The sequence below is a fragment of the Channa argus genome, chromosome 15, assembly GCF_033026475.1.
Source record: "Channa argus isolate prfri chromosome 15, Channa argus male v1.0, whole genome shotgun sequence".
NCBI classification, from domain to species: domain Eukaryota; kingdom Metazoa; phylum Chordata; class Actinopteri; order Anabantiformes; family Channidae; genus Channa; species Channa argus.
Genome location: NC_090211.1, coordinates 16,175,572 through 16,199,335, shown reverse-complemented (window position 1 = coordinate 16,199,335; position 23,764 = coordinate 16,175,572). Strand labels below are relative to the sequence as shown.

At 40.8% G+C, this 23,764-nt stretch overlaps 1 protein-coding gene across 6 annotated transcripts in view; it reads left to right on the top strand.

The window, feature by feature from the left end:
• Positions 1-9,793, top strand: part of LOC137099670 (voltage-dependent T-type calcium channel subunit alpha-1I-like) — a 130,421-nt gene extending 120,628 nt beyond the window's left edge. For 2 of the 6 annotated variants that reach the window (XM_067476807.1, XM_067476802.1), the window contains 5 exons: positions 398-547; positions 4,597-4,731; positions 6,151-6,352; positions 7,021-7,148; positions 7,323-9,793. In XM_067476807.1, the coding sequence (XP_067332908.1) occupies positions 398-547; positions 4,597-4,731; positions 6,151-6,352; positions 7,021-7,148; positions 7,323-8,051 (1,344 nt within the window). In that variant the 3' untranslated portion in view covers positions 8,052-9,793. Of the gene's footprint in view, positions 1-397; positions 548-4,593; positions 4,732-6,150; positions 6,353-7,020; positions 7,149-7,322 lie in introns of all 6 variants that reach the window. The other 4 variants (XM_067476803.1, XM_067476801.1, XM_067476805.1 and 1 more) reach the window with 3 other exon arrangements.
• The last annotated feature ends 13,971 nt before the right edge of the window (positions 9,794-23,764 follow it).

The window sequence follows — 23,764 nt, the reverse complement described above, 5'->3', positions numbered from 1 at the left end:
CAAAAGATTACAGTGGTCAGCCCTAAAGGCCAACAAATATATTTCTACATTATTTGTAACACTGGGAAAGTGTTTCAAATGCCCGTTTTAATTTTTGTGGCAGCATTTGATAAATTAAAGCTCATATAATATAAAGTCTACATATGTGTGGTTGAATATGTACATGTGTGATGTGGTGCATTTATGTGTGAGTACGTAAGAAAGTGTAAAAGCATACCTGCGTTGTGCACATGAGCATTTTTATAACCCTTACGATGGTGTATGCGTTTCCCTGCGTGTTCTTTGTCCTCGCATGTCCGCATGTGCATATGTTTGCGCCTGCGTGCAATACTGGTCTGCCGGCCTGCGTCCCGTGTGTATGTGTCCGTGTGTGTATGTGTGTGCGTATGTGTTCCAGGAGAGCCAGTGGCTGGACAGCGTATCTCTACTGATCAAGGATACATTAGAGGGAGAGATGCTGATGATCGACAACCTCTCCGGCTCTGTCTTCCACCACTACTCCTCTCCTTCACCCGTCTGCAAAGACTGCAAGGGCCACCCACCAGAGGTACCACCCTGAACACACATGAGCGCACATATATGTACACTATACACGCACATGCCAAATAAGGTTAGTAATCCTAGATATTAAATTAAATTTCAAATGGAAGTAAAGGCATCTAATTTTGTTGAAATATTTGCCTGACTATCCATAGCACTATGCAGTATGAATGTATACGGTATAGATTGGTTCATACATATCTGACAGGATTAATGACAGGCTGTACCTAATGGACTTTACAACACCAACCTGGGGATCAGTATTTAGAAAACCTTTAGGAAACCACACCTATTAATGACAGAACATTTCCTTAGTAATAAAAAAAAAATATTCTCTGAAAGTAAGAAAGCTATTTATGATGACACAACTTCATTGCCTATTTAACAACCTAGACTGGAGTCATAAAGTAAATCTAGCAGCAAATCTAGTGATGTTTGGGTAAAAGAGAGACACAGAGAAATCAGCACTTTCCTCTGCTCGCTGTTACTGCAGTGAGAGAGAGAATGCAGCCCCTTACAACAGCCACATTAAAATAGAATCTAATGTGTATTTTTATATGCCATTGTGGACATTCGGGTTAGGGCAGGGCCAATCTCCTTAATTCTGGTGGAGATAATCTTAAAGGTTTAGTTAATTCTCTATATTGAGTTCACACAAAGTTCAACACATCTGAAATGTGCTAATGCAATTAAACAATCTGCTTCTTAAGATCAGATCTTTTGGAACATTTGTTTTACAGCATACAAATATAGATGAGTATTGTCTATATTGTTGTTTATTTAGTATAAACCAAAATTACTAAACAACTATTAGAACTGCTCCTCTTAACTGCATCCTATTTATAAGTTTGTGGCTGATTTGAATCTGAAATACTGCAGCATGATTCAGTTTTGAAGCTTTATTCTTATTACTATTTTGTGTATTTAGCATTTAGTCCACACTGATTCCTGACTGGATTTTTTTTAAAATCCTGTAATAAGAAATGTGCATTAGCAATTGTAAAAGATAACACTTTTAGTCCTGTGGCTGTACATAATACCAAATACAGACAAATGCACACTCAAACAACACACTCACAACCATGGACATACACACACACATGCAACTATGATGTTTGGGTTTAGATTGCATGCATGTAGATGTAGGAGGACACAAATGGGCACATGCATTTGCTTGTACTTTCATAAACACAGGGCTTCATTCATCAGACAGAGCAGTCTGAATGGAAAGTGCTTTACAAATTGTGTCAAAAACCAGGCTATTATGTTGTAGCAATGGGAATTTTAGCCCTTTATTAAATACTAGATAATATCTACTTTCCATATGTGTAGATTAATGAGGCCCTCTGCATGCATACACACATTCAACCATTCCTGGTATGCATGCATGCACGCACACACCAACATTCTCCTTTACTTGTGCTTGCATTTTGGGGTATTTGGTGCACAGAAGACCCTGCATAAAACACATGCTCACAAACACATTGTCCTGTGCCAGTGTTGTCCATCACAATGACAAAGTGCAGCGGGTCAGCTCAAAAGAAGCAATAACTGGGCTCTACACCTCCTCACCTGTCAGTCTTGCTTTCTGCCTGTCTGCAGATGCTGTCAAACCATCAATCTTCTCTTTCTCTTTTACATACTACTTCTCTCCATCTGTCCATCTGCTCTTCTGGCTATCGGTCTATGTATTTCTGATTTACTGTATCTGATCCAGTGTTGTTCTCTTTCCGGTGATGTTTAACCATTTGACTTGTACACAGTGTGTTTGTTTGTGTGTAAGAGCTTGTGTGATTGTCTGCTATATTCAGACAGATGAGTCTTTTACTGCTGAGAGTTGGGTACAGTGTTGTCGTGTTTGAAGAAAAGGGAATGCACAGCAGTTCACTAGGGAGCAGTGTGTGTGTGACACTGGAAATATTCCTCATGTAACAGACTAATAAGGACATGGGCTCATCCACAGTTTCTGCAGAGAAGACACAATCCTAAAGCAAACATAAACGTTCTACAACATCATTCCTACTGATACTGTTTTTAGAAGGGAGTCATCTTAAAAAGCAGCATCAGCATTTCGTAAGTTCTTCGGAAAGTGCAGTCTTTCAAGCTGCCCTGAAAAGGCAGAGGCTTAACCATACATTCATGAAGGTGATAATGTTTAGTTTGGTTGAACTTTGTGGTCTTTTTGTACATGTAGTTTTTGGTATTGTTATATTGCATTGTGTTATACTGTGCTTGTGTTATATTGTCCATTAACACCAATGTCGCTAGGCTAATTAGCAAACACTTCTCTTTATAATACACTACACTTACAGTTACATACACTACCCATATCCTCCAAAACAACTGTACAAACTGCTGACTCAACACCTCTCTAAAACAAGCCACACAATCTATTTCTCTTATTGCCTGGAAGGCATTAAGAGGAGACTGAATAAAATTATGCCTCACAGAAGTCTGGCCTAAGTGGACAATTGTTCCTTCTTGCCTCAGCCCTTGTTAGTGGTAACTTCAATATCTCTACTGCCTTGGAAGCAACAGTATAGCAGCTCTTACTGTACCAATTGTGCTGTTGTTCCATTGTTTGTGGAGGCACAGCCAAGATTAAATGAAGAGAGAGGCTGTAGTTTCCATTACCTGCCAATACCAACTGCTGACTGATGATACCAACTACTTACAACCCACCTCTGAGACACAGAGCAAGTCAGTGGATATAGTGTGGTCATGTATTAGCACATTAGTGATGACGTATAACTGGAGAAAAAAAGTATTTCTTTAATTTAAATAGGTGCATTGCTTTCCTTATCGCTTGCTTTCTTGCCTTGCCTCACCTCACCTCACCCTTTCTCTCGCTGTCTCTCCTCGGGGGCTTGGGTAATGGTACTCCTGCATATCAGTCATGAATCTTTTGCTATGACCCACTTTGTCTTTCACACTTAAAAGCGTGTCAATATAGTATATTGCTACCAGGCTTCAATCCACTGGATTCCACTTGGCCATTTTCAAATACCCTTTTAATTTCCCCTTCTCTGAGTATTTATTGCTCTGTCTCTTCAAAAAATGCTGCTCGAGTGCATCATTGCATCCCCAGAACCCTGAAATTCCACTCCAACTCACTGTGTGCAGTATGACTGGAAACTGTGCACAAAATAAAAAGTGAGTCCTATAGAAGAGTGTCAGCCAAGAAGCTTGAGCTCACAGGAGGCTCATAAAGTGATGATTTAAACCAATTCAATAGCCATTTGGGTTCTGCTACCTGCAGTCCTGATGAATCAAACTTGGCTGGAGTCACAAATGAGAGGGAGAAGGACTGACAATTATTCTGTTTGGTAATGTTGTCACTCTAGACAAACTGTATTGGTGTGATAGTACAACAAGCACTACTGTACATAAAGCAACAGCATTTTATTGTACAGTTGTGCTTGAAAACACACAGTTGGTAATAGGGGCAGAATTATAAGGTTCTGGTGCCACAAATCCACTTCTGATGTCTACAAAAGGATTTGTTCTTTCTTTCTTGAATACAGATGTACAAAAACATTCACTCCTATACCTACTGCATAGATCCTGCTTTGCCGCTCATTCAGCCTCTCTTCATTCTTTATTTTTGCACTGGCAAACATTTGTTCAGTTGATGATGACAAAGCAGTGTTATTACTTCTTGAAATCTCTCACCCTGTTCTCTTTACAGAGAGGTGCCACGGTATTATGGCCACTTTGAATTGTCAACATCTGGTGAAGCATATCGAAGCTTGGTGGAGGTTTTACTTGTCTGTATAGCACGTTTGCCTGTAAGAGATAATGTAGAAACAAACTAATGATGTGAGAGGTCTTCAAAACAGACTCATTTTATAACATTTATGGATATAAATATAAATATGTGAGGCACAGAATTTATGGTTGCTATGAGCCCTAGAGTAAATCACAGATTGGTAAATTAAGCAATGATGAGGCCATGCTCTAATAATTCCAAAACATTTCAGAATGTTTGTAGCCGGTGCCAATTTGGTTTCCTATATTTTTGTGACATCAGTAACTGAGGTAAATTTATCACAGCAGATCAAGATGGCAGAAATTGAGCAAGCATCACTGAAATCAGAGCAACTGTCAGACAAGTCCTCATCTCCTGCCCTGCCGGATGACCTCAGCCTGGATGAGCATACTGCGTATCAGCTCCTCGTGCAAGAGGGCAAGGTTGGTATGAGCAGATTGAGGTGGGAATGGGAAAACACCTAGCAGGACTTGTTTTCTGTACAGCTGTACAAGACAATGTGTGGAGATTTTTGTTTTGTTATTTTGTTAAAATCAAGCTGTTACAAAATGTAGTCCTCAGAAATTCATCTGATCAAACAGAATTCCAACCCTACCACACACTCATAATGGTTAACTTCTAATATGCCCACAACTCTGTACTTGACAAGCTGTGTACCAACACTTTATTCCTGTCCCCCAGGAGGGTAAGTACAAATGATGGAAGAGCCTCACTGATGACTTTTCCTATTCATTCCAGGAAGCACAAAACCCACGACCAGTAAAAAAACCTTCTTTTATGGCTATGCCTTAGGTTGTCTTGTAAATTACAGATGTTTCCATAGGTTCCAGAGGCACTTTTATCTGTTTCACTGTATATCAGTGGTAACCATCTTGTCATTGAAGGAAACACAATGTCTATCCACCTAGACTTCTCATGAATAAATCTTTCCACCAGGCTCTCCCTAGTTACTGGGTGACTCTCATGTCTCCCTCTCTTGCACCCACTCACCCCCCTGTCGACTTTTATCTTTCAGGTTTCCCCTTTCTCACTGTTACCCCTCTGGTAATTGCACACCTTCTGTGCACCTCCCGCTAGCTGCTCTATCTTCATCTCTTATCGTCAGTCCTTACTAGATAGTCCCCTCTGTAATGGGCTAATGCTCCTTGGTTCTGGATAGCCAGATAAGCCTGCAGTCACCAAGCCTGACTGCAAATCAGCTCATTATAGGATGGAAAAAGAGAGGGAAACAGAAGGAGAATGAGAGTAAGAGAGAAGATGAGAAAGGATCAGACATTAGGATTTATTTGTCAAAAATGGAACCAAAAAAAAGTAAGTGAGTGAAGGTGGCTTTAGGCATGTGTACCGAGGCTGGATGTGGTTTTGTATAGGTGTCGGTGGCTGGCTGTGTGATAGGGGGCTGTTACACTAAATGACTCAGAGAAACCGTACAAACGAAACATAGAAAAGAGTACCCTACACCACACACATACACCACAGTGCATCAACATGCACAAATGATTTGCTACTCCCTACATGATGGCAATTAAAATGTAGCAGATTTAGTAGGATCCTACACACCTGAACTCCTGCTTTAACCTGCCACCTGCTTCCTGCTTGCAGCTGTTGCAGCAATGATACACTTTTACAAATTTGTAGGTAAACATTTGTTGTTATAATATGTGTCTGTATAATATGTCACTTACATGACACCAGCGGGATATTTTGGTTCATAATCAGTTCTCACTCTCACACACTTGCTTTTTAAATTCGAGGAAAATCCGTACACTGACAGATTTATCTTGGCTGTATATTTAATGGAAACGAGTGTCTTCAGTGTCACGTTAACGCTTCTCTTCCAGGGAAGTTACAGCAGTGAGTCCCAAAGCTCAGAGGAAGCTGAATGTCGAGAAAGCCACCAGACTCATACTGTGGTTCAGACCCAGGTGCAGGGGCTGAGTCAGCACTGCAGGCTCCTCTCTGGTGTTGAGGTGGAGACCAAACTACATGAGATGGACATGCAAATGCACCAACCACACATGTGCTTACCTCACTGCATCCCTGGTGAGTAAATCCACATACGCTAAATACGTTCATACCCGATTCATATGTGTTCATAACATACCTATTTCAATTAGTATTTTCACCTAAAAACAAGTTAAATTCTAATTAAATTAATTATTATAATGAGGTTGGGACAATGTATGCCAAAGTGTTGGGTCAAATTTAATCAGAATGACCCGAATTAAACAAACTTGTTAAGCAAGAGCAATATTAATAGGCATATTTAAGAAAGGTACATTTTAAAGCATGAGCCAATATAAAAATGTAATTCAGATCTGTAGTACACATCAAAAAATCCATATATATATATATATATATATATATATATATATATATATAAAATAAAATGTCATCTCAAAGGAGACAGTTAATGCTTCTACTCAACCTGCAGAACAACAACAGGCCCCTTCAGTTGGAAGCATTAAAAAAGCACCTGTGAAGACTGGAACAGAGATTCAGAGTGTTTGGACTGCTACTAAATTGTCACTTCAGATTAATATAGAATATTTGGTGTATACCCCACTGCGGGAATATAATCTGTTAAAACAATACATGGAACAAAACATGACTTGATGCCAGGATAGAAGTAAAAAGAAGAAGCAAAGAACGAGGGGCAAGTGGCACTTCTCCCTTTTTCCATCTTCCTGAAGAGTTCTCTCACATTGCAGGACAAACTATCCCAGCACCTTCCCGCAGTAGGAGCCTAAGGTTGACAAGGAGCCTTAGACTGACCTCACCGCCATCCTGGGTGTCTCTCCACTCCCCCAGAGCTCATAGAGGGAAGCTCAGTACGCAGGTAGGGTGGAGAAGGTCACTGACAATAAATGATTTATATAGTTTGTATAATTTTGATCATTTATATTTACGGCTTTATATTTACAACTTTTTTATAAGCGATGCATTACAAATATAAATTGTCTCTACATAAGGTCCTTTGCTAATAAAAAATAAATTTCTTTCTCCTCTTCAGTACCCATCCCACAGTGACTCATCCCTTGCTACAGGCAGCTCTGAAGGTAGCCTTCAGACCACCGTGGAGGAAGGACTTAGCTTCAGTGTTTCTCCTCCACAGAAGTCGTCATTGCCGGCAGCTTCCTTACCAGCGGAAGTGTGCCCAATCCCCCTGCCTGAGGACAACACTACCCTTTCCTCCCCGGTCCACACCCTGAGACCAAGGCTGACTGCCTCATCAGCTCTAACTCTGCAGGCCATCAGGGGCCACCAGCGAAGTCAGAGCAGTGGGCGAGGTAGCACCAGCCCGGGCTACACCCGTGATGACTCAATAGACCCATCAGATGAGGATCTAGGTATAGGCATCGGATCATCTATTGGTGGTTGTGGTTCCAGCCAAGCGGGCAACAGTGAACACTTGTCGGAGACAATGAGCAGCTTGTCGCTGACATCGCTGCTGTCGCCCAGCTCTCTGGTGTACCCAGGAGGAGCAGTGAAGAAGTGCAACAGCACAGGCAGCTTGGACCAAGGGGGGATGCTGCTTTCATCTCGGGGCAGGGAGGGACCTGGGGAGATTCTGGGCCTAGAGCTTATGGATCCCCAGGGTTTCCTGGCCAACCCCTGGACAGGGGTATTAGTTGATACACGAAGAGGAGAAGGGCGGCGGGAAATAGAAGATGGAGAAAAAATATTTAAAGTGAAGAGCTCAAGCCAAACAACAGTAGGGCCTTGTCGGAAAAACAGATGAAACTTACTGTTTCCTCTTCCTCTGTCTCTCCATTCCTTGGATCTAAACCCATTACTGCCCTCTCATTCTCTCTGCCTCCATCAGTGAGAGAGAGGGTTAATGACACATGATGTCCTGTACTCCAAAACCAAACCCTCATCTTGCTCCCACAGACCCTTTCTCTACACTTGTGACAATCCCATGTCCTATTTTGTGCTACCTAGGGGAGTGGTCTTGGTTATGGTCTACTGGTGAGGAAGTTGCCCGCAGAGCTGAATATCACTCGTCATAGCATAGTGGTTCTACCTGCAGAGGTTGTTCTTCTCACACTCGAAGACCAGGGGGCCCTTTGATATTGAGCAGAGTCTAACTCTTTAATTCAAAGACCCTAGGAAGATTTTTTTTTTGGCTCTGGTTCACGGAGGTTGAAGATTCAAAAATAGAAGTACCCAAACCGAAATGGCTAACCACGCCAACAGAAGCTGTTTTGATTTGTTTTCTGTTTCGGAGGCAGTGCAGCAAGTAAGTGGGCAGAGGCTCAGGGATGGCAGAATATAATATAAAGCGGAAGGAAGAGTGCGAAAGGAAAAGGCAGGTCATTTGTTTGGCTGGGAAAGCAGAAAGCGGATCTAATGTCCATCTGTTCTGGCAGACGGAAACAACAGGTCTTACTCCGGCACAGAACCTTCTGCTGAGATCAGAGCAAAATGCGAGGTGGAGGACAGTTCAAGAGTGTGTGCTCATATTGTCTTTGTGTGAGAGCACTGCCTCAGGTATCCAAGGCATGAATTAATCATTTTCATCACTTCACCATACCTCTGTATTTTTGAATCAGGAGGTAAGTATAAATATTGACAAAGCTTTGTGCATCTGTCAACTCGGGTCTTGAGTGACAGTGGAAAATGAAAAGAAATCGACAGATTGAGGAGGCATAACAGTGCACGGAGTGATTCGTGAAATTGGTTATTTTTCTTTCTATCTCCAGCATCTCTCACTCACCCAAACATAAAGTAATGATTCTGAAAAAGAGCTAGGTTGGAAGGAGCTTTACAAAACCCACAGAAGAAACAATTATGCGTTTGCGTGCGTGTGAGAGGAAGCCTTGTGTGCACCAAAAATGTTAAACAACTACTAAAGTGAGACTTACAGCACATTCCTCTTGACACCACGTCCTCTGACCGTGCTTAAGAATTTAAGCGGAATGGACAAAACTACAAGAGTTGCGTGGGACCCTTGACTGCATGATGGAATTGCATTTAACCAAGATTTTTTATCTATAAACAGAAGTGTATCAAGATGTCAATGTTGGGTGATAACAATGTGATTTTTATTCCACTATTTTTGTAGAAAAGAGAATAGGCACGTGCAAGTGTTACCATTACTTTGTTCTTACTTCATTTAACCCATACAGTCTCTTTGACTCGTTGTCTAGGACTTTTTGTCTGCCAGTGGCTTCCAGTTTTATAACATTTTTTTAGGGTGTGGACAGTGTCTAAAACAACAAAGCAAAAAATTTCTAACTAACTTTGTGCGCTAAAAGGATTGTTCCCTCCAGCACATTCCTCTTTGGGAACATTGGTTCCTCGTGGATTGTTTTTTTTTTTTCCAGATGTTGGAGTGCCAGAGGACAACCAGAGATGGGAACAGCCATATTCAGTCAGCGCTTGAAGATCGCTCTAGCTCATACACATTCCTTGCTGCACACGGGGAACTTTAATTGCTTTTTAGCCTCCTATGATTAAAAAAAAAAAAAAAAAAAAAAACCTGAAGAGCGTAAACCATTTCTACGAAAGCTTTAATTTGAGTTACACCACAACATATCGACTATGGACACATTAGTGTTCCTTAAGCATGGTTCTGGGATTGCAATACAGTATGCTTATTCTTGAAATCACACCCTGATGCACTCATCCTCTCTTCCTCATCCCTTCACACATACAGTATGTTGTAGCAACCCTTTCACACACCATATCTTGATATCAAAAGCTGACACTGTAACAATGAACAAAACTTTGCATCTTGTAATACAAATTGATTTTGGCTTTGGCCTATTGCTTAATTATTCCATACAAAAATGGATGATGCCCATCTTAATTAGCTTGATTACTAGAGGTAGACTGTTGTATCCTTAGTGTTTTGATCATTACCTTACTTTTTTAATTTCTGAAAAAGAATGAGGTGATGGTAGAAAATCTGAGAGTTGGACTTTTTTTATCATGCAAAATCACTGACTATGTTTTATCACATGTCATTGGTTATTAATGAGTGAGCAAAGATTTGTTTGTGTGTGTGTGTGCGTTCGTGCTTGAGGGCACGCATGTTTGTGGCTTCAGGTGAAGTCGTTACTTTTCCTGAAGTAGCCTGTTTGTCGGCCTGGATACCTGAGATTAAAAGTTGAAGAAGGAAAAAAGGAAGCAACCAAGGGCTGTTTTCACTTCAAACGTATATCCTCCTGAGACAAATCCTTGTGTCAGTGAATATGGCATCAAAGGTTAAAGCCTGACTACACAGCAATAAATGTTCTATGTGTATGCCCTGAGTAAATGATGTCAATGTGATTTTTATCTCCTCAGAATACAGCAGTAATAAAGCTAATAAATCTTTTTTCCTAATTATTTTAACTAACCATCAATCAGAAGGCAGCGCTGCCCTCTCACAGACCAATCATTGGAGAGAAGGGCTGTAATTGGATGATGTGAACAAATTAGATTAACAAAATCAGGTTGGGGGTAATAAAGACTGGAAAAAAAAAACTGTAAATGTCTGGTCAGACTAATAGTACTCAAGTTGTCTCATTTACCCACGCACACTATTCTAATTCTTGTCTCAAATTTTTTATTTTTTTATTTTTTTTATTGCAATACATTAGCTCAGGATAAGCACACATTTTTTTTTCAACATTTTGTTTGGAGACTTGTAAAGATGCATTTTTTGCTTGGGTTCTTAGCGCTTGGAGCAATTCACATCCAATCACACTGTCTCTCTAGTTTAGCTTCATGTAGAGTCTGAACACATTTTAAGTGTGTGCGCTATACATATGTACATCTCTTTGTATTTTAAACAGCATGCGTGCATTGCTGCCAGTGACCATGATTATATCAATGGTATGCATTTTATAAAATTGTACAATTATGTGATTGTACAATATTACTTTTTTGGACAACTAAAAACTGCTGTTCGTTCTTTATAAATGTCATTTACATTTAAATAAAAAAAAAGCTTGAGTCACGTTAGTTTGAAGCAGGGTAGAGGAAGCCATAGACAGGACAGGGACACAAATGGAAAGAAGGGTACAGAGTTGTTGACATGGGCAGCTGGACAGAGTAAAACTAAGAGACAGTGGGAGAGGCTGAGGTAGTGAGACGCTGCCGGAGCGAGAGACTTCTCCAGACAGCTTGTCATCAGACAGCCTTGCCCAGCGGAGCTGCCAGTGCGGGAGAGCACATTAGACATGCACGCTGAACTCTGAGGTGTTGTTTACCTCACACCCCCAACCAGCCAGCCCTCCACCTCATCTAACCTCTCAAATACAGCCTTCCCTGCAGGCCCCTGTCCTTCAAATGTCACTGCAGGAAGCTAGAGGTGTGCGTTGTGAGCAGTAAGCATGCATTAGTCTGCATGCGAGTGTGTGTGTGTGTTGATGCAAGCGTAAACGAGGATGTTTGAGCAGCTTTGTCATTGCATCATTTATCTGCAAGCTCCTTAAAAGAAGTGTACTGTTTAATTTTCCTTCCATCACCTGAAGAGTCCTAGTTCCCTCTTACAACATAAGCTTCAAAGGTCAAAGGACTCTGGGGTCTTGTGTGCTAATTAGTGGGAGAAAAGAGCAACAACACATGTTGTCTTCACTTTTTATTTTGAATATTCTCTTGCTATGTACTTCTACGCTGTCATCGAAACTTCACCTAATCTTCTAAACGTGTAGTGTGCTGTTACTGGTCTCCTTACTCACATTTGTACTTTTTATTTTTCAGCTTTTTGTGAATTACAGTTAATGAGAAAATTGTAAAAAAAAACAATTTCCCTTTAAGTTTCTTCTTCCGATTAGCTTCATGGATCATTATACTTTGGTTTAGAAATGTAATTTGAACAGGTCTGGATCCTTTTAACTTCCCTTTCCCTTTACATCAGCTTCCTCACAATTTTTATACTTTTTGAGTTTTAGCAATTTTGATTTCAGGCAGTTTTAAGTGAGTTATCAGCTTCTTTTTGTTTGTATTGTGGGATGTCGGGCTCAGCTAAAGTGTGTGACCTTACGCACAGTCAAAGCTCTCGGGTTCAACTTTTTTGTCTCTTTTCAGTCAGCTTTCATTTTTCATAAAGCAGTACATTAAAATGTAAAATGGTGGTGTAAATAAAATGTTTTGATGGGTGTTGTCAACAGTGGACACAGTGGTGTCTAAAAGTCCCATTATAACCGACGTCCAGAAATTCTCCAAATCACCATATAACCTTCATTTTATCATAAAGGATATCACCGTATTCATTGAAGCCTCCAGACACTGTTTCAATGTATCGTTGGCCGAGAGGCAGCGTAGACCCCAGGCAGGTTGCCAGTCTATATCAGGGCCAACACAGAGAGACATAGAGAGACAACCATTCACACCTACAGGCAATTTAGAGTCGATCATCGAATTTGACTTGCTTTTTTTTTCCTTCTTCCCTCACCTGTTCAAATTAAACAGCCGATTTTTAAGTCTCTTCTAATTTCTGTTCTAATTAATGATTAAGTTTTTCTGAGAGCAAAACACAAAGTGCCCAAAGATATCGATGTCCCTTGCGTACAAGATAAAACGTCTTCACCTCACCTAGAAACCGGTTGTGTCCCATCTATAAAATGTACAAAATAACATTAGTTTTACACCTATATGAGGTGGCTGCTAAAGCTTGCTCACTTTTTCATACACCTAAACCTAAAAAAAAAAAAAAAAATGCTCCTCAAACATCAGCCAAGGCTGTGTGAATTTAGATGCGTTAAGACAAGCTGCTGAGAACACATTTCTCATATTTCATGTCTATGTGAGGTCAAAGACAAATCAAGAGAAATGTCAGGTTGTTAAAGGAAATCCTACCCAAAAGTTCTGTCAAACATGTCTGATAAACAACATCAAACAGATGTGTTTCATTATTGTGTTTGTCTCGCACAAGAGGGAGCACAACCTAAAAATGTCTTCTGTAAATGTGTTCCTTTTTCTGCTTTTTGGCTTTTCCTGGGGGACGTGTGGAGCGTTTTATTCAGAAAGTGACTCCATTAGGAGCTTAATTTAAGACTCCGTCACCTAATGAGTCACTTAAACCAGCCGAGCATCTTTGATGTTTGAGAGGTGACCTAAGTGCTGCTTCCAGCTGGAAACATGGACCAAAAAAGTAGTATCAAGCTGCTATCAATTGGAGAGAACACATTCAGAGAAAACAAGGTGAAGGCTCAGTGAGTATTATGGGAATTTCTGCCAAAGATATGCTGCAGAGCTTCACCTGGAAAAGGATGATACCTAGTTTTAGGGGGGAGTTGTAAGAGTGAATATGTTAACTCTTCTTTCCTCATTCTGTGTCTGTCTCTATTTAATCGGTCTGTGAAGCCGACCCAAACCTGAGTCTTTCCTCACACACCAAGGCCATGTGTGGAAACCCGTTCCTGTCAGCCATCAAGGCTAAACGCCCAGGAAGTTGTCCAGGCCCATCGGCTGTATCAGCCCCCAGGGGGGCAGCCAGACAAAGGCAAGTTGTAAAGGTGGGCACAACAGAGGCATGAATGAGGTGCCACTGTGAGCTGACTACATAGGATCAGGGGAAATGGCTGTCAATGTCCCAACAATATTCAAACTTTCTGAGACGTTGTTATTCTCAGTCTTTCCTATTTTTTCCTTCATTCTTTAGATTTTTTTTCCTGTCTTCTACAAAAAACAAAAAAAAAAAACTATTTATTTCATCAATTAAGCCAATGCAGTAATTTGAATAAGCAACTAATCTTCCACATGATTCGAACATTAGTGTTTGTAATGTATAATAATATGGTAGCACACCCCCCTTATAGCGAACAATGTGAAAATGCAGCAAAGCGTTAGAGGATCAGAGCTAATAGTTTAAGCTTATCCCTTCTCAAATTGACCACCTCCCCCGCGGTCTCCCTTTTCCCCAATTCATCCGCTCCACCTCTGCAACATATAAAGTCATTAGCTGAAAAAGAGACGCCGTGACAGCTAAAACCAGGTGATTGGGAGTAACGCTGACACTGCTTGTTTCAGCCTCACTGCACTTTCATTATGCTGGATGATTGACTGGTTTTGTCAGCACCTGGCCTGCTGTTTTGTAAGATAACAGTAAAAAATAATACGGTAACACTTTTGAGAGACTTGTTTATGCTTGCAAAGATTTATTCGAAGTGAGCTCCTGCAGTTCAGTCATGCTGAATGCTGGACTCTTTATTTATTTATTTATTTATTTATTTGAAATTCTGGTTCAAGCTGTCACATCTCTGGCTTGTTTGAATTTAGAACTCTGCAATTTTCTTTAACACAACAACAGTTTTGAACATTGGCAAACCTCCCTAAGAAGACATGAAATCCTTTTCTTACATTTACTGCCAAACACTGAATAAATAAAAGCGTCGGGAAGGTAAATAAAAGTCAGTGACTTCTGTTTCACCTTAAAAAAAAGAGGTGAAAAAACAAAAAGCCTATGGTAGCTATAATCCTATATTTTGTATTTTTATGATGATGTTGCAAATAAAATATGTGAATAAAACTAAAAACTAAATATAACAAAGAGTGAATAGGTGAACAGAACAAAGCTTCACATCAACAATAAAGTTTCCCTGTAACTGCTGGATATATGAATAAGGACCAAAAAGTTTTCACATTTGCAAAAAATATAATCACCTAATAAACTATTTTGATTTTTGTCCTTAATAATTACTATAATTTGTGTAAGGTGTAGGACCTCTATTTGTAGTGGAGTAATACATTAGCTGCATTATCCAGCCACAGCATGCAGACTGGTTCTCCAAATATTCACTTTAAATGTCTACAAAGCAGAAAGCATTAGGACAAAGAAAAAAATAGATCATAACTTCTTACTAAAAGATACATACAGATGCAGATACAGATATTGTCTCATGCCACTTTGCTGAATCTGTGGTGTTTGCTCCGCTGAGAACAAAGTTTATATGTTGTCTTCCAAATCAGTACGCATACAGAGCAACAAAGACTGCAGTTTGTTATTCATAATGTATTTGATATTCAGTTGGACCTTTAACTATGGCAACCTTGTAAAATCTCTGTGCACTTCAAAGCATTGTACATGAAAGTCAGTCTATATCAAAGATTGGCAGTGCACAGACAGGAGGGCTCCTGGCTTTAGCGTTAAATTTCTACTTATCTCAGCATGTTATGGTGCTGTAAATATGGAAAACTCCAGAGATGGTTCAATCAATATACATTTACCCATTTTATGTCAGTTGTTGAAAATTAACAACCTGAGTCAAGATATTTCAAATGTGTCAGAGGTGCTGTGTGGATTTGATGGTGAAGTGTATGAATTTAATGCTTGTTGCATCTTAAGAAGCTGGGTCTTGGAGTTAAGAGCTTTTGGCTGTAGCCCTCACAAGTGCCCAGGGAGACTAAGAATAAGAAGCACAACATTGCTCCCAACTCTGACATACACTGAAATTCCCATTATGCAAGACACAAGGTTGTAGTGAAGGGCAAACTATGCAGACACTCACGAATTTCAAAGTTTACAATTTTGCCTGAATATTCCTTAAATGGAGTCAAGTCTTTTCCGTGTTTAATCAGAAACAGAACTGCACTCAAAAGACATGAACGTTACCCGAGCCCTCAGAGTCTTGTAAGACTGCTCTCAGTGTCCTTGAAGGTATTTATGAAGCATGAAACAAAATATTGCCGTTTTATATAATTATTACCAGTGCTCACCTAAACCTGCTGTATTCAGCATGTCATCAAAGATGAGGGGATTATGAATTCATTTAACAATTCTCTTGATCTTTTGGGCTTTTGATCTGCTTTATTCTTAAAGTTTATCTACAGAGTTTTCTCTCCATTTGTTTTTTAACTGGTCAGACATGGCAGCTTTGCAGATTTTCCCTGTGAAGCCCTTTGTGACTGGATTTCAATTAGAATATGTTAATGCAGAGTACAGAGGGCAAGAGAGTTAAACAAAGAGAACAAGGGGGAGAGAGAACGAGGCAAAACCCGAAAAAACAAGAACATCTTAATCCTGGCTGTTACACTAAAATCAGGGCTGTGTGACCTTGTTGGTTTTATAATAAGCCTTGAAATGGTCTACAGCATAGGACACATTGATAATGACTGCTATTCTCAACTTAGAGCATAAATATGTGGCTATTCAAGCTTTTTACACTAATATTGAAACCCAAGATGCTGTATCAGTTTTAGGACAATGCCGTGCAAGATTTCACGTTTCCTGCATTTACTGTACATATGTAAATGTACTTTGGATGTAAAACATTGAGACTATGAAGTGAAATACAACAGTGGAGTTTTTTATGCATATGTTTTTATTTTTAGTAACACTTTACACCTAGGTAGTAACAAGGAAATATGATGGGAATTACTAAAATAATAGCACCGCCCGTCCACATCAGCGGATGGGTCTCTTTTAAAAGGGTGTGTCTGGGTTTTGACAGGTCATGTGAGATGTGCCACCGGACCAGAGGGAGCAAGCAACGCGTAAACGAAGAGCACAAGATTTTATCTGTTAATTGATGGAGCGCAGTGTTAATGAGCCATCATGTTATGTGTCTTGATCACTACAGGTATTAAAATATGTGTTTGTAGCTTTTTATAAATATTTAGTATTATTAATATTAAATCTAATATGAAAATAATCCTGTCACATTGTTATTACTGAAATATTACCCCCCTTGCCTAGATATTCACCCACTATTACCCTGTAGTTATTATTAAGCAGTAAAGTACTACTTTTCTTTTCTTTTCTTTTTTTTTTTTTGTTCAAGTGCTGCACGTGCATATTGCCTCTCTAGACACCCGTGGATTTCTTCAGTGTGTGTCTACAGTACATTGATGTGTTTCTGTGTGAAACTCATTAAACAGCCACCTCCCTCTCCAGGTTCATGTGAGGAGAGATCCTGTGAGCTTTTGTCTCTCATCTCCACCATCTCATATTTATCACTACAATTAGGCGCTCTGCTGAGCGTGTAGACCCACACTGGGCGAGCATTTCTCCTCCACTGGACAGCCTGTCTCCGCTGTTTACCTGAAAGAGCCTGCTGTGTGCTTGCACATGAGAGACAAAAAAAAAAAAAAAATAAGGAAGTGGCTGCCATCTTTGCTGCAAATGGAGTTCTGAGCAACCGTTGATTGTCAAGAAGCCACCCGGGCTTCCTTTGTAGCAAATGTTGTCTTTTGTCCTCGCTGAGCCTGTGTCTGTGCTTGTATACAGTGACGGTATCGCTGACAGACAGAGCAAGCTGAGACAGCAAGAAAAAGAGAAAGAAAGAGAGGGAAGAAGACGGAGGCAGAGATACATTGCTGTGGACAAAACAATGCAAGGAACAGGTTGGAAGATGAATGGGCTTGAACCAAAATGGAGAAGCTGGTCAAAAAGGGCCAAAAACATTCAAAAAAGGGTCGTTAAAAACAGGGTTAAGCAGAGTGTGCTGCTTTGCCGTATTACAAAGTCCACTGGCAGATGGAAAAAAAGTGTCCATATTTAGCTTTTGAACACACAGTATGTTGTGTAACCACAGGATCCCAGGAAGTGAAACTAAAGCCAACACTTCATAAACAGGATGTATTCATATTGAAATACACTCTGCTCTGTCCACACAGACAAAGGAAGGGTGAGACGTAAGGGTATGGAGGGTAATAAAATAAGTGCAGGGAGGACGTATGAGGTGAGACACTGATGTCCTTATGGATCAATTCTATCGTTTTAATCATTTACCAAACACGGTTAGTTTGGCTTTTTGCTTAGAGAACATCCACGGTATTTAAACCCTTGCAATGAATCAGGTGTTTAAACAAGGCAAATGGTCCTGAGTTTGCTTGTTGTAGTCATTTATCCATAATTAGCTTCCAGTGAAAGTGCACAGACCAACTTCTAACTGCTGCACTATTCGATCACCACTATTAACTTACAACCAGTAATTGAGTCACCTCTACACACAATCATCTATGATTTCTGATGCTATTTTCCTGAGGCAGTGTGTGTATCTTCGTGAACATGCACGATGTGGACTGGTCCTCTATGTCCTCTGGTCAGATATAGTCTTTGACAGCTTTCAGGAGTTAATCCACTCCAGTTAAAAAGCTGATGACACACTCAAATCAAATGTAGTCAGCACACAATGCGGCTTGTGGTTGTGTGCTATTTAGACTTGTAGCCCAAAACGAAGAGGCAGCTGCATTAGTGGCTGCGTAACACTTTTGATGTCTGTGGCTTTGATGCCTATGTGTAGGGAATAGAGACGAGATGAGGGCAGATACTAATGGGTAACAAGAGGAGAAAAAAAAGGGGGGGGTGAAGCTGATGCAAAAATGCTTCAAGGAGATGAATTTATTAAATGATTGGTATAGAAGCTGGATGGAGATTTTGACATGAGCCTGGAGGGTGTCTTTTTCACGTCTTTTTCAGTAATAGTCACATTGCTACGACGGCTCTCTTGTTCAATTAAGTATGAGGAGCAATTAGAGGGCTGCATTAGGAGCGTGTTAGAGACACAGAAGGAAGCAAGACCGACTACGGCTTGATAGATGTTGAGAAAAAGCGGTTTTACCTCAGTCGCCTGACTCTTGGTGGTGCAGGTGCACAGAAAAATGACCTGAGTGTGATCAAGGGGGACGTTAAAGGACAGAAGTCTAAATTTGGTGTGGAGTGGACATGAGGAGCTGGAATACAGAGAACAAGAGACAAATAAAGAGACCGGGTTTCACTGAGTACAGGGTTTACTTCCTGACCTGGACTTAAGTGGCACTGCTTTGACAGCTCTTCGATTTAGTTTTTCCTGTTCTGTTCCAAAAAGGAAGGCAAAAGATTATCGGTGAAATGAAACGTTCAGCTGAGTTTGATACTCTATTCTTACTGTGCACCATTACTGGAATATTATTATGAGTTTGTGACACCCTCAAGCCATCATCTGACTAAGAATTAAGTGTGGATCATGGTGTAGACCAGAGAGAGTTACAATCAGACCTTGATAGACATGAACCATAGAAACCCAGCGCTGGTGTGAACCTTTTTCCTCGCACCAATCTCTATGTAATGATGACCTAAATATCCCAAAACTAGTAAAAGTAGAGCCCTGTGGACAGTCATTCACTGAACCGGATTTGATGAAATATTGAAATAATAAATATATGTTTTGACAGAAGAAAAACAGCTGTGAGTTTCAGTTATGATCTCTCATTGTTAGGCATAATAACAAGAAGCAATTCGAAGAAAACCTTGTCATAAGAAATTAGAGGCAGAGCGTTAGCTGGCCAAATTGATCTGAAAAACATTGTGACTGCGGGTAATTACTTGTTTCATATTGTTTATTTATTGCCACAATATGATGTTGATGGACTTAAACTACAGCGGAGCAAACGTGACTGCTGGCAGGGACAATAAACAAGACCCTCTCAAAATGTGCAACTGCTACAAAGAGACAATAAAGCCAGCTTTACTTCAATTTAAATTCATTACGCTGCAAATAAAATCCAATTTGGCCTCCTAAATGGGTTTATTCTTATTTTGGCGAGGCACGTTGGGTGAACACTTGTTTGCTGGACAGGTATTTTATTAGTCGCACGGTCTCCAGTGACACCTTGGGCTAATTTCTGGTGGTTTATTAGTTTTACCTGGGCTGGAAATGTGTAGCGTGACCCTGTTCTGCACTCTCTGGGGGATGCAGTTTGTCACAGATCTGTTGCTCCTGTGCATGTATCCTCTCTGTTTTGTGGCAGATGTTCTCTCTACTGCACATATGGCAGGCAGTCAAAAAAATGTCCACTCGCTGTTTGCTGCTCTGGACGCACAAGGGTTAATGTTGGCAATGAGTAGGTAGCATTGTCTAGTATCATTTTCCATCTGTTGGTCCCTATGCACTAGACATATAGGAGTTGCAGTAAACCAGGGTATGTTGCAAGCTTGCATGCGTGACAATCTCTGTGATCGTTATCTGATGCTGTGTTTGGAAATGAGTATATGGCCCTTTGATTCCAGGGACAGGAACAAACGGCCTAATAATTATCTCCTCCTTTCCAAGCCCAGATCGCCTGTCCAGCAGTTCACCTCTCACCTGGGCCGTGTGATCTCATTACCTTCACAAGCTTTTGGGCTGTATGATTTTGGGGTCGGGGATTATTCTGTACTGTCGGTGCACTGGAGAAACCTAGTATAGTCCTGCAGTCTCTGCAGGCTGGGATGTAAAGTCACTACACACTCTGTGCATGTGTGTGTGTGTGTGTGAGTGCGTGCGCTTCTGGGAGGTAATCAACTGAACCTGAAAGAAAGGTTTCAGATCAGACATCAGGAGTTTTTAGATCATAACACGACTCACTGCCTTTCAAAACCGTCTCAAACCCCTGTGATTAGTCTGACGTGATGGGTTTATGCTGATATTTAACATATTGATATTATGGATTTTCCTCTAGTGCCAAAAGTGCCATCAAATGCCAACTATTCCTTTTAGCTTAACTACAAACTTTGCTGGCTTTCAAACACAGACTAAACCCGAGGAGATATTGAGAATTAGCTTAAACCCGAACCAACACATGGACAAAATGCCTGTGTATGTCTGTGCTTGTGTACAGAGCTGTCAAGTGAACCTGCTCCTCTTTGTGAGGTGAGTCTGCAATGCATTTTCCATTTCAGTACACATCAGTGCAAACGTCAGTACTCATCGACTTCACCTCAAAGACACAGACACACACATTTGGACACAACAGAGTAGCGGCTCACATCAATGAGCCCATATACTCCATGATATGCATATACTGCATGAACCAATAGCACTCGTGCAGCATGTAATTCTTCTGTGCACGTGTGTGTAAGCACTGTGTTGTTTGAACTTGTTCTCCCTCTGCTGTCTCTCTTTGTGTTCATGCTACATACCAACAAGCTGCATGATGTGTGGACTAATAGCAGAGCCAACTAACTGATGCAAATGAGTTGTGTTTCATTTAGCTACAGCCACACGAGAATAGATGAGTAATTTACAAATTAATCGGAAAACACAGTACAGAGCACACTGCATACTTAGTGAACACACCAAACTGTACAGCAATCTACTACTTTATTGCTATTTTCCTCTCCCCCCTGCCGCTAATTCCCCCCTTAGCTTTTCTCTGAGATGGTGTGCATCGAATTTTTACAGCCTCTCCTCCACACTTTCCTGCCTCGCTGTGTCTCTCTCCTGCCCTTTCATCCTTTGCATTAGTGCCGCGGTGTCATTCACAGGGACAGTGGGAAGGGGACAGAGTAAATCAGCCAGGAGGAGGTCGGCCTTGCTCAGTGTCCGGCGTCACCTGTAATATCCTTCCTGGGAACGAGTGTGTCTCTCATTTGCATGATTACATAGCGTCCGCCAGACAGCCAGCGCTTTATTACTCACTGCTAACACACACAGGATCATTACAGCCTCACACACACACACACACGCGCACACATGCATGCTGGTTTGAACACCCACACTGAGACACACAAATACTGTAAATCAGAGTAATGTCTTTTGACACTGCAGCTGAGCAGTAGCAAGGATGATGACACACCCAAGAACACGCTCACATACAGTGTCTCACTGGTTTCAGAAGGGACATACAAACTTAGGGACCTAAATATAAATATATTGATATTGTAGAAGCTTTGAGCCCCCCATTAGCATAAGAGCCTTGTGTGTGTGTGTGTGTATCTGAACTCCCTCTCCCTGTTGTTCTTAAGACCGGGGCGCTCATGTGTGGGGTATTAAACTGTAGGGAGAGCCCACCTTTGCGAGGGCAGCACGGATCAATTACTGCTACGCACATTTATTGCACAGAAAGCAAAATGGGCTATAGGGGACTGACTTCCCAGGAATTTGAGGATCATGGGAGATTTATACCTTTAGGTTTCACAGTGCCAAACATGTGGGGGTAATGTAGACAACATTATCATGATCGTTCCGGTGAGTGCACCCAATTACCGGACGAGCAAACAGCAGCACTAAGAGGTGGGTCGGTGCAATTCAAATACTCTTTGTGATTTGAAAATGATGCGAGGTGCATTCTGAGATTCAGAAAGGTGTTCAGAAGTTCATCCCATTACCTCCACATCTGTTTGTTTGCATACAACTGTCCCACGTGTGCGCATGCTGCTCGAGCGCTTGCCTTCGACGATTGCAGGCTCGTTCTTTGAAATCACCAAGGAGCAGACTGTGTTTCACTCTGCTTCTATTCAAGCAGCTGTTCCACTTTGAAGTCCGACACAAGGCCTTTTATCTTGTAATCTTGTTATTTCATTGTGTTCCCCTGTGCAATGCCGTGCAATATCCCAAAGGGTGCAACAAATACCCAGGGCCCTCTTTCACATCCATAACACTGCTGACAATGGCTGCAGCTGAGTTCATTTTATGTTTGAATTAGAACGGAGGGGAATTTCCAGTTGACCACATACTGTAATGATGAGCCTAATTAATCGGATACATAATTTATAGGATGAGTGTGCTGTGAAAGAGAAAGGATGTCTTAGACAGAAATCAGGTCTGCGCTGTCAGCATTTTTCCTGGACACGAGAACACACTTGAATTGACATCGTAATGTAAAAAATACAGCTTTGAAAAAGTATTCAAAACCTGTTCAGTACTGTCAATTTGTTTCAAATAAGATGGAAAAAATAGCCGATTCCATACGTATTTACACCGTTTAAAGTCACCTGAATCAACAGTCACATGAATCTGGTGGGTCCAGTTACCGGTGAATCCTCTCCACAACTACACCTGTGAAAAGCAAAAGTCAACACAAGAGAAGTCACTGAATATCTTCTGGAGTACATTTAAATAAGTTATTAAGATACAAATAGAAATGTGGTATCTGACTAGAACAGAGCATCTTCAAAAACAGTGAGAGCATGACTCCTGAAAAACTGACAAAAAGCTTCAACAGCTGAGCAGCTGACTGTACATATAGGCTATATTCTGCCTGGGGTCTTGACAAGTTGGAGCTTAATAAGAGAGTGGCAAAGACCAAAAAATGCCATTTTAAATCTCACCTAGATTTCACAGGACAGGCTGAAGTCAACTGGAGGAAGCTCGTTTCGTCTGATGAGACCGGAATTGAGCAAAGCTGAGGTTTATGGTCGTCCAACTAGCTGTGCAAATAAGATGCTCACTCAAAGCTGATTGCAACCTGTCCCCACAGGATCAAAGCTGTAACTGCAGCCGAATATGTTTCTGCTTTGACATAATTTAATTACATTACATAATTTTTATAATGATGTTTTGTTAAAAAAAATTCCAAACTACATTGACCGTAGTTTCATATTGAAAACTACTGTAAATTACTTGAAAAATACAAATGATCAGATACAGTATAACATTATGACCACCAGCCTAATATTGAGTATGTCCCCCTTTTGCCGCCACAACAGCTCCGACCCAGGGAGGCATGGAATCCACTACACCTCGGAAGTTATGATGTGGTATCTAGCACCGAGTCGTCAGTAACAGATCCTTGAAGTCTACTTCAACGTTACCCGTTCCCATAGTGCATCCCGGTGCC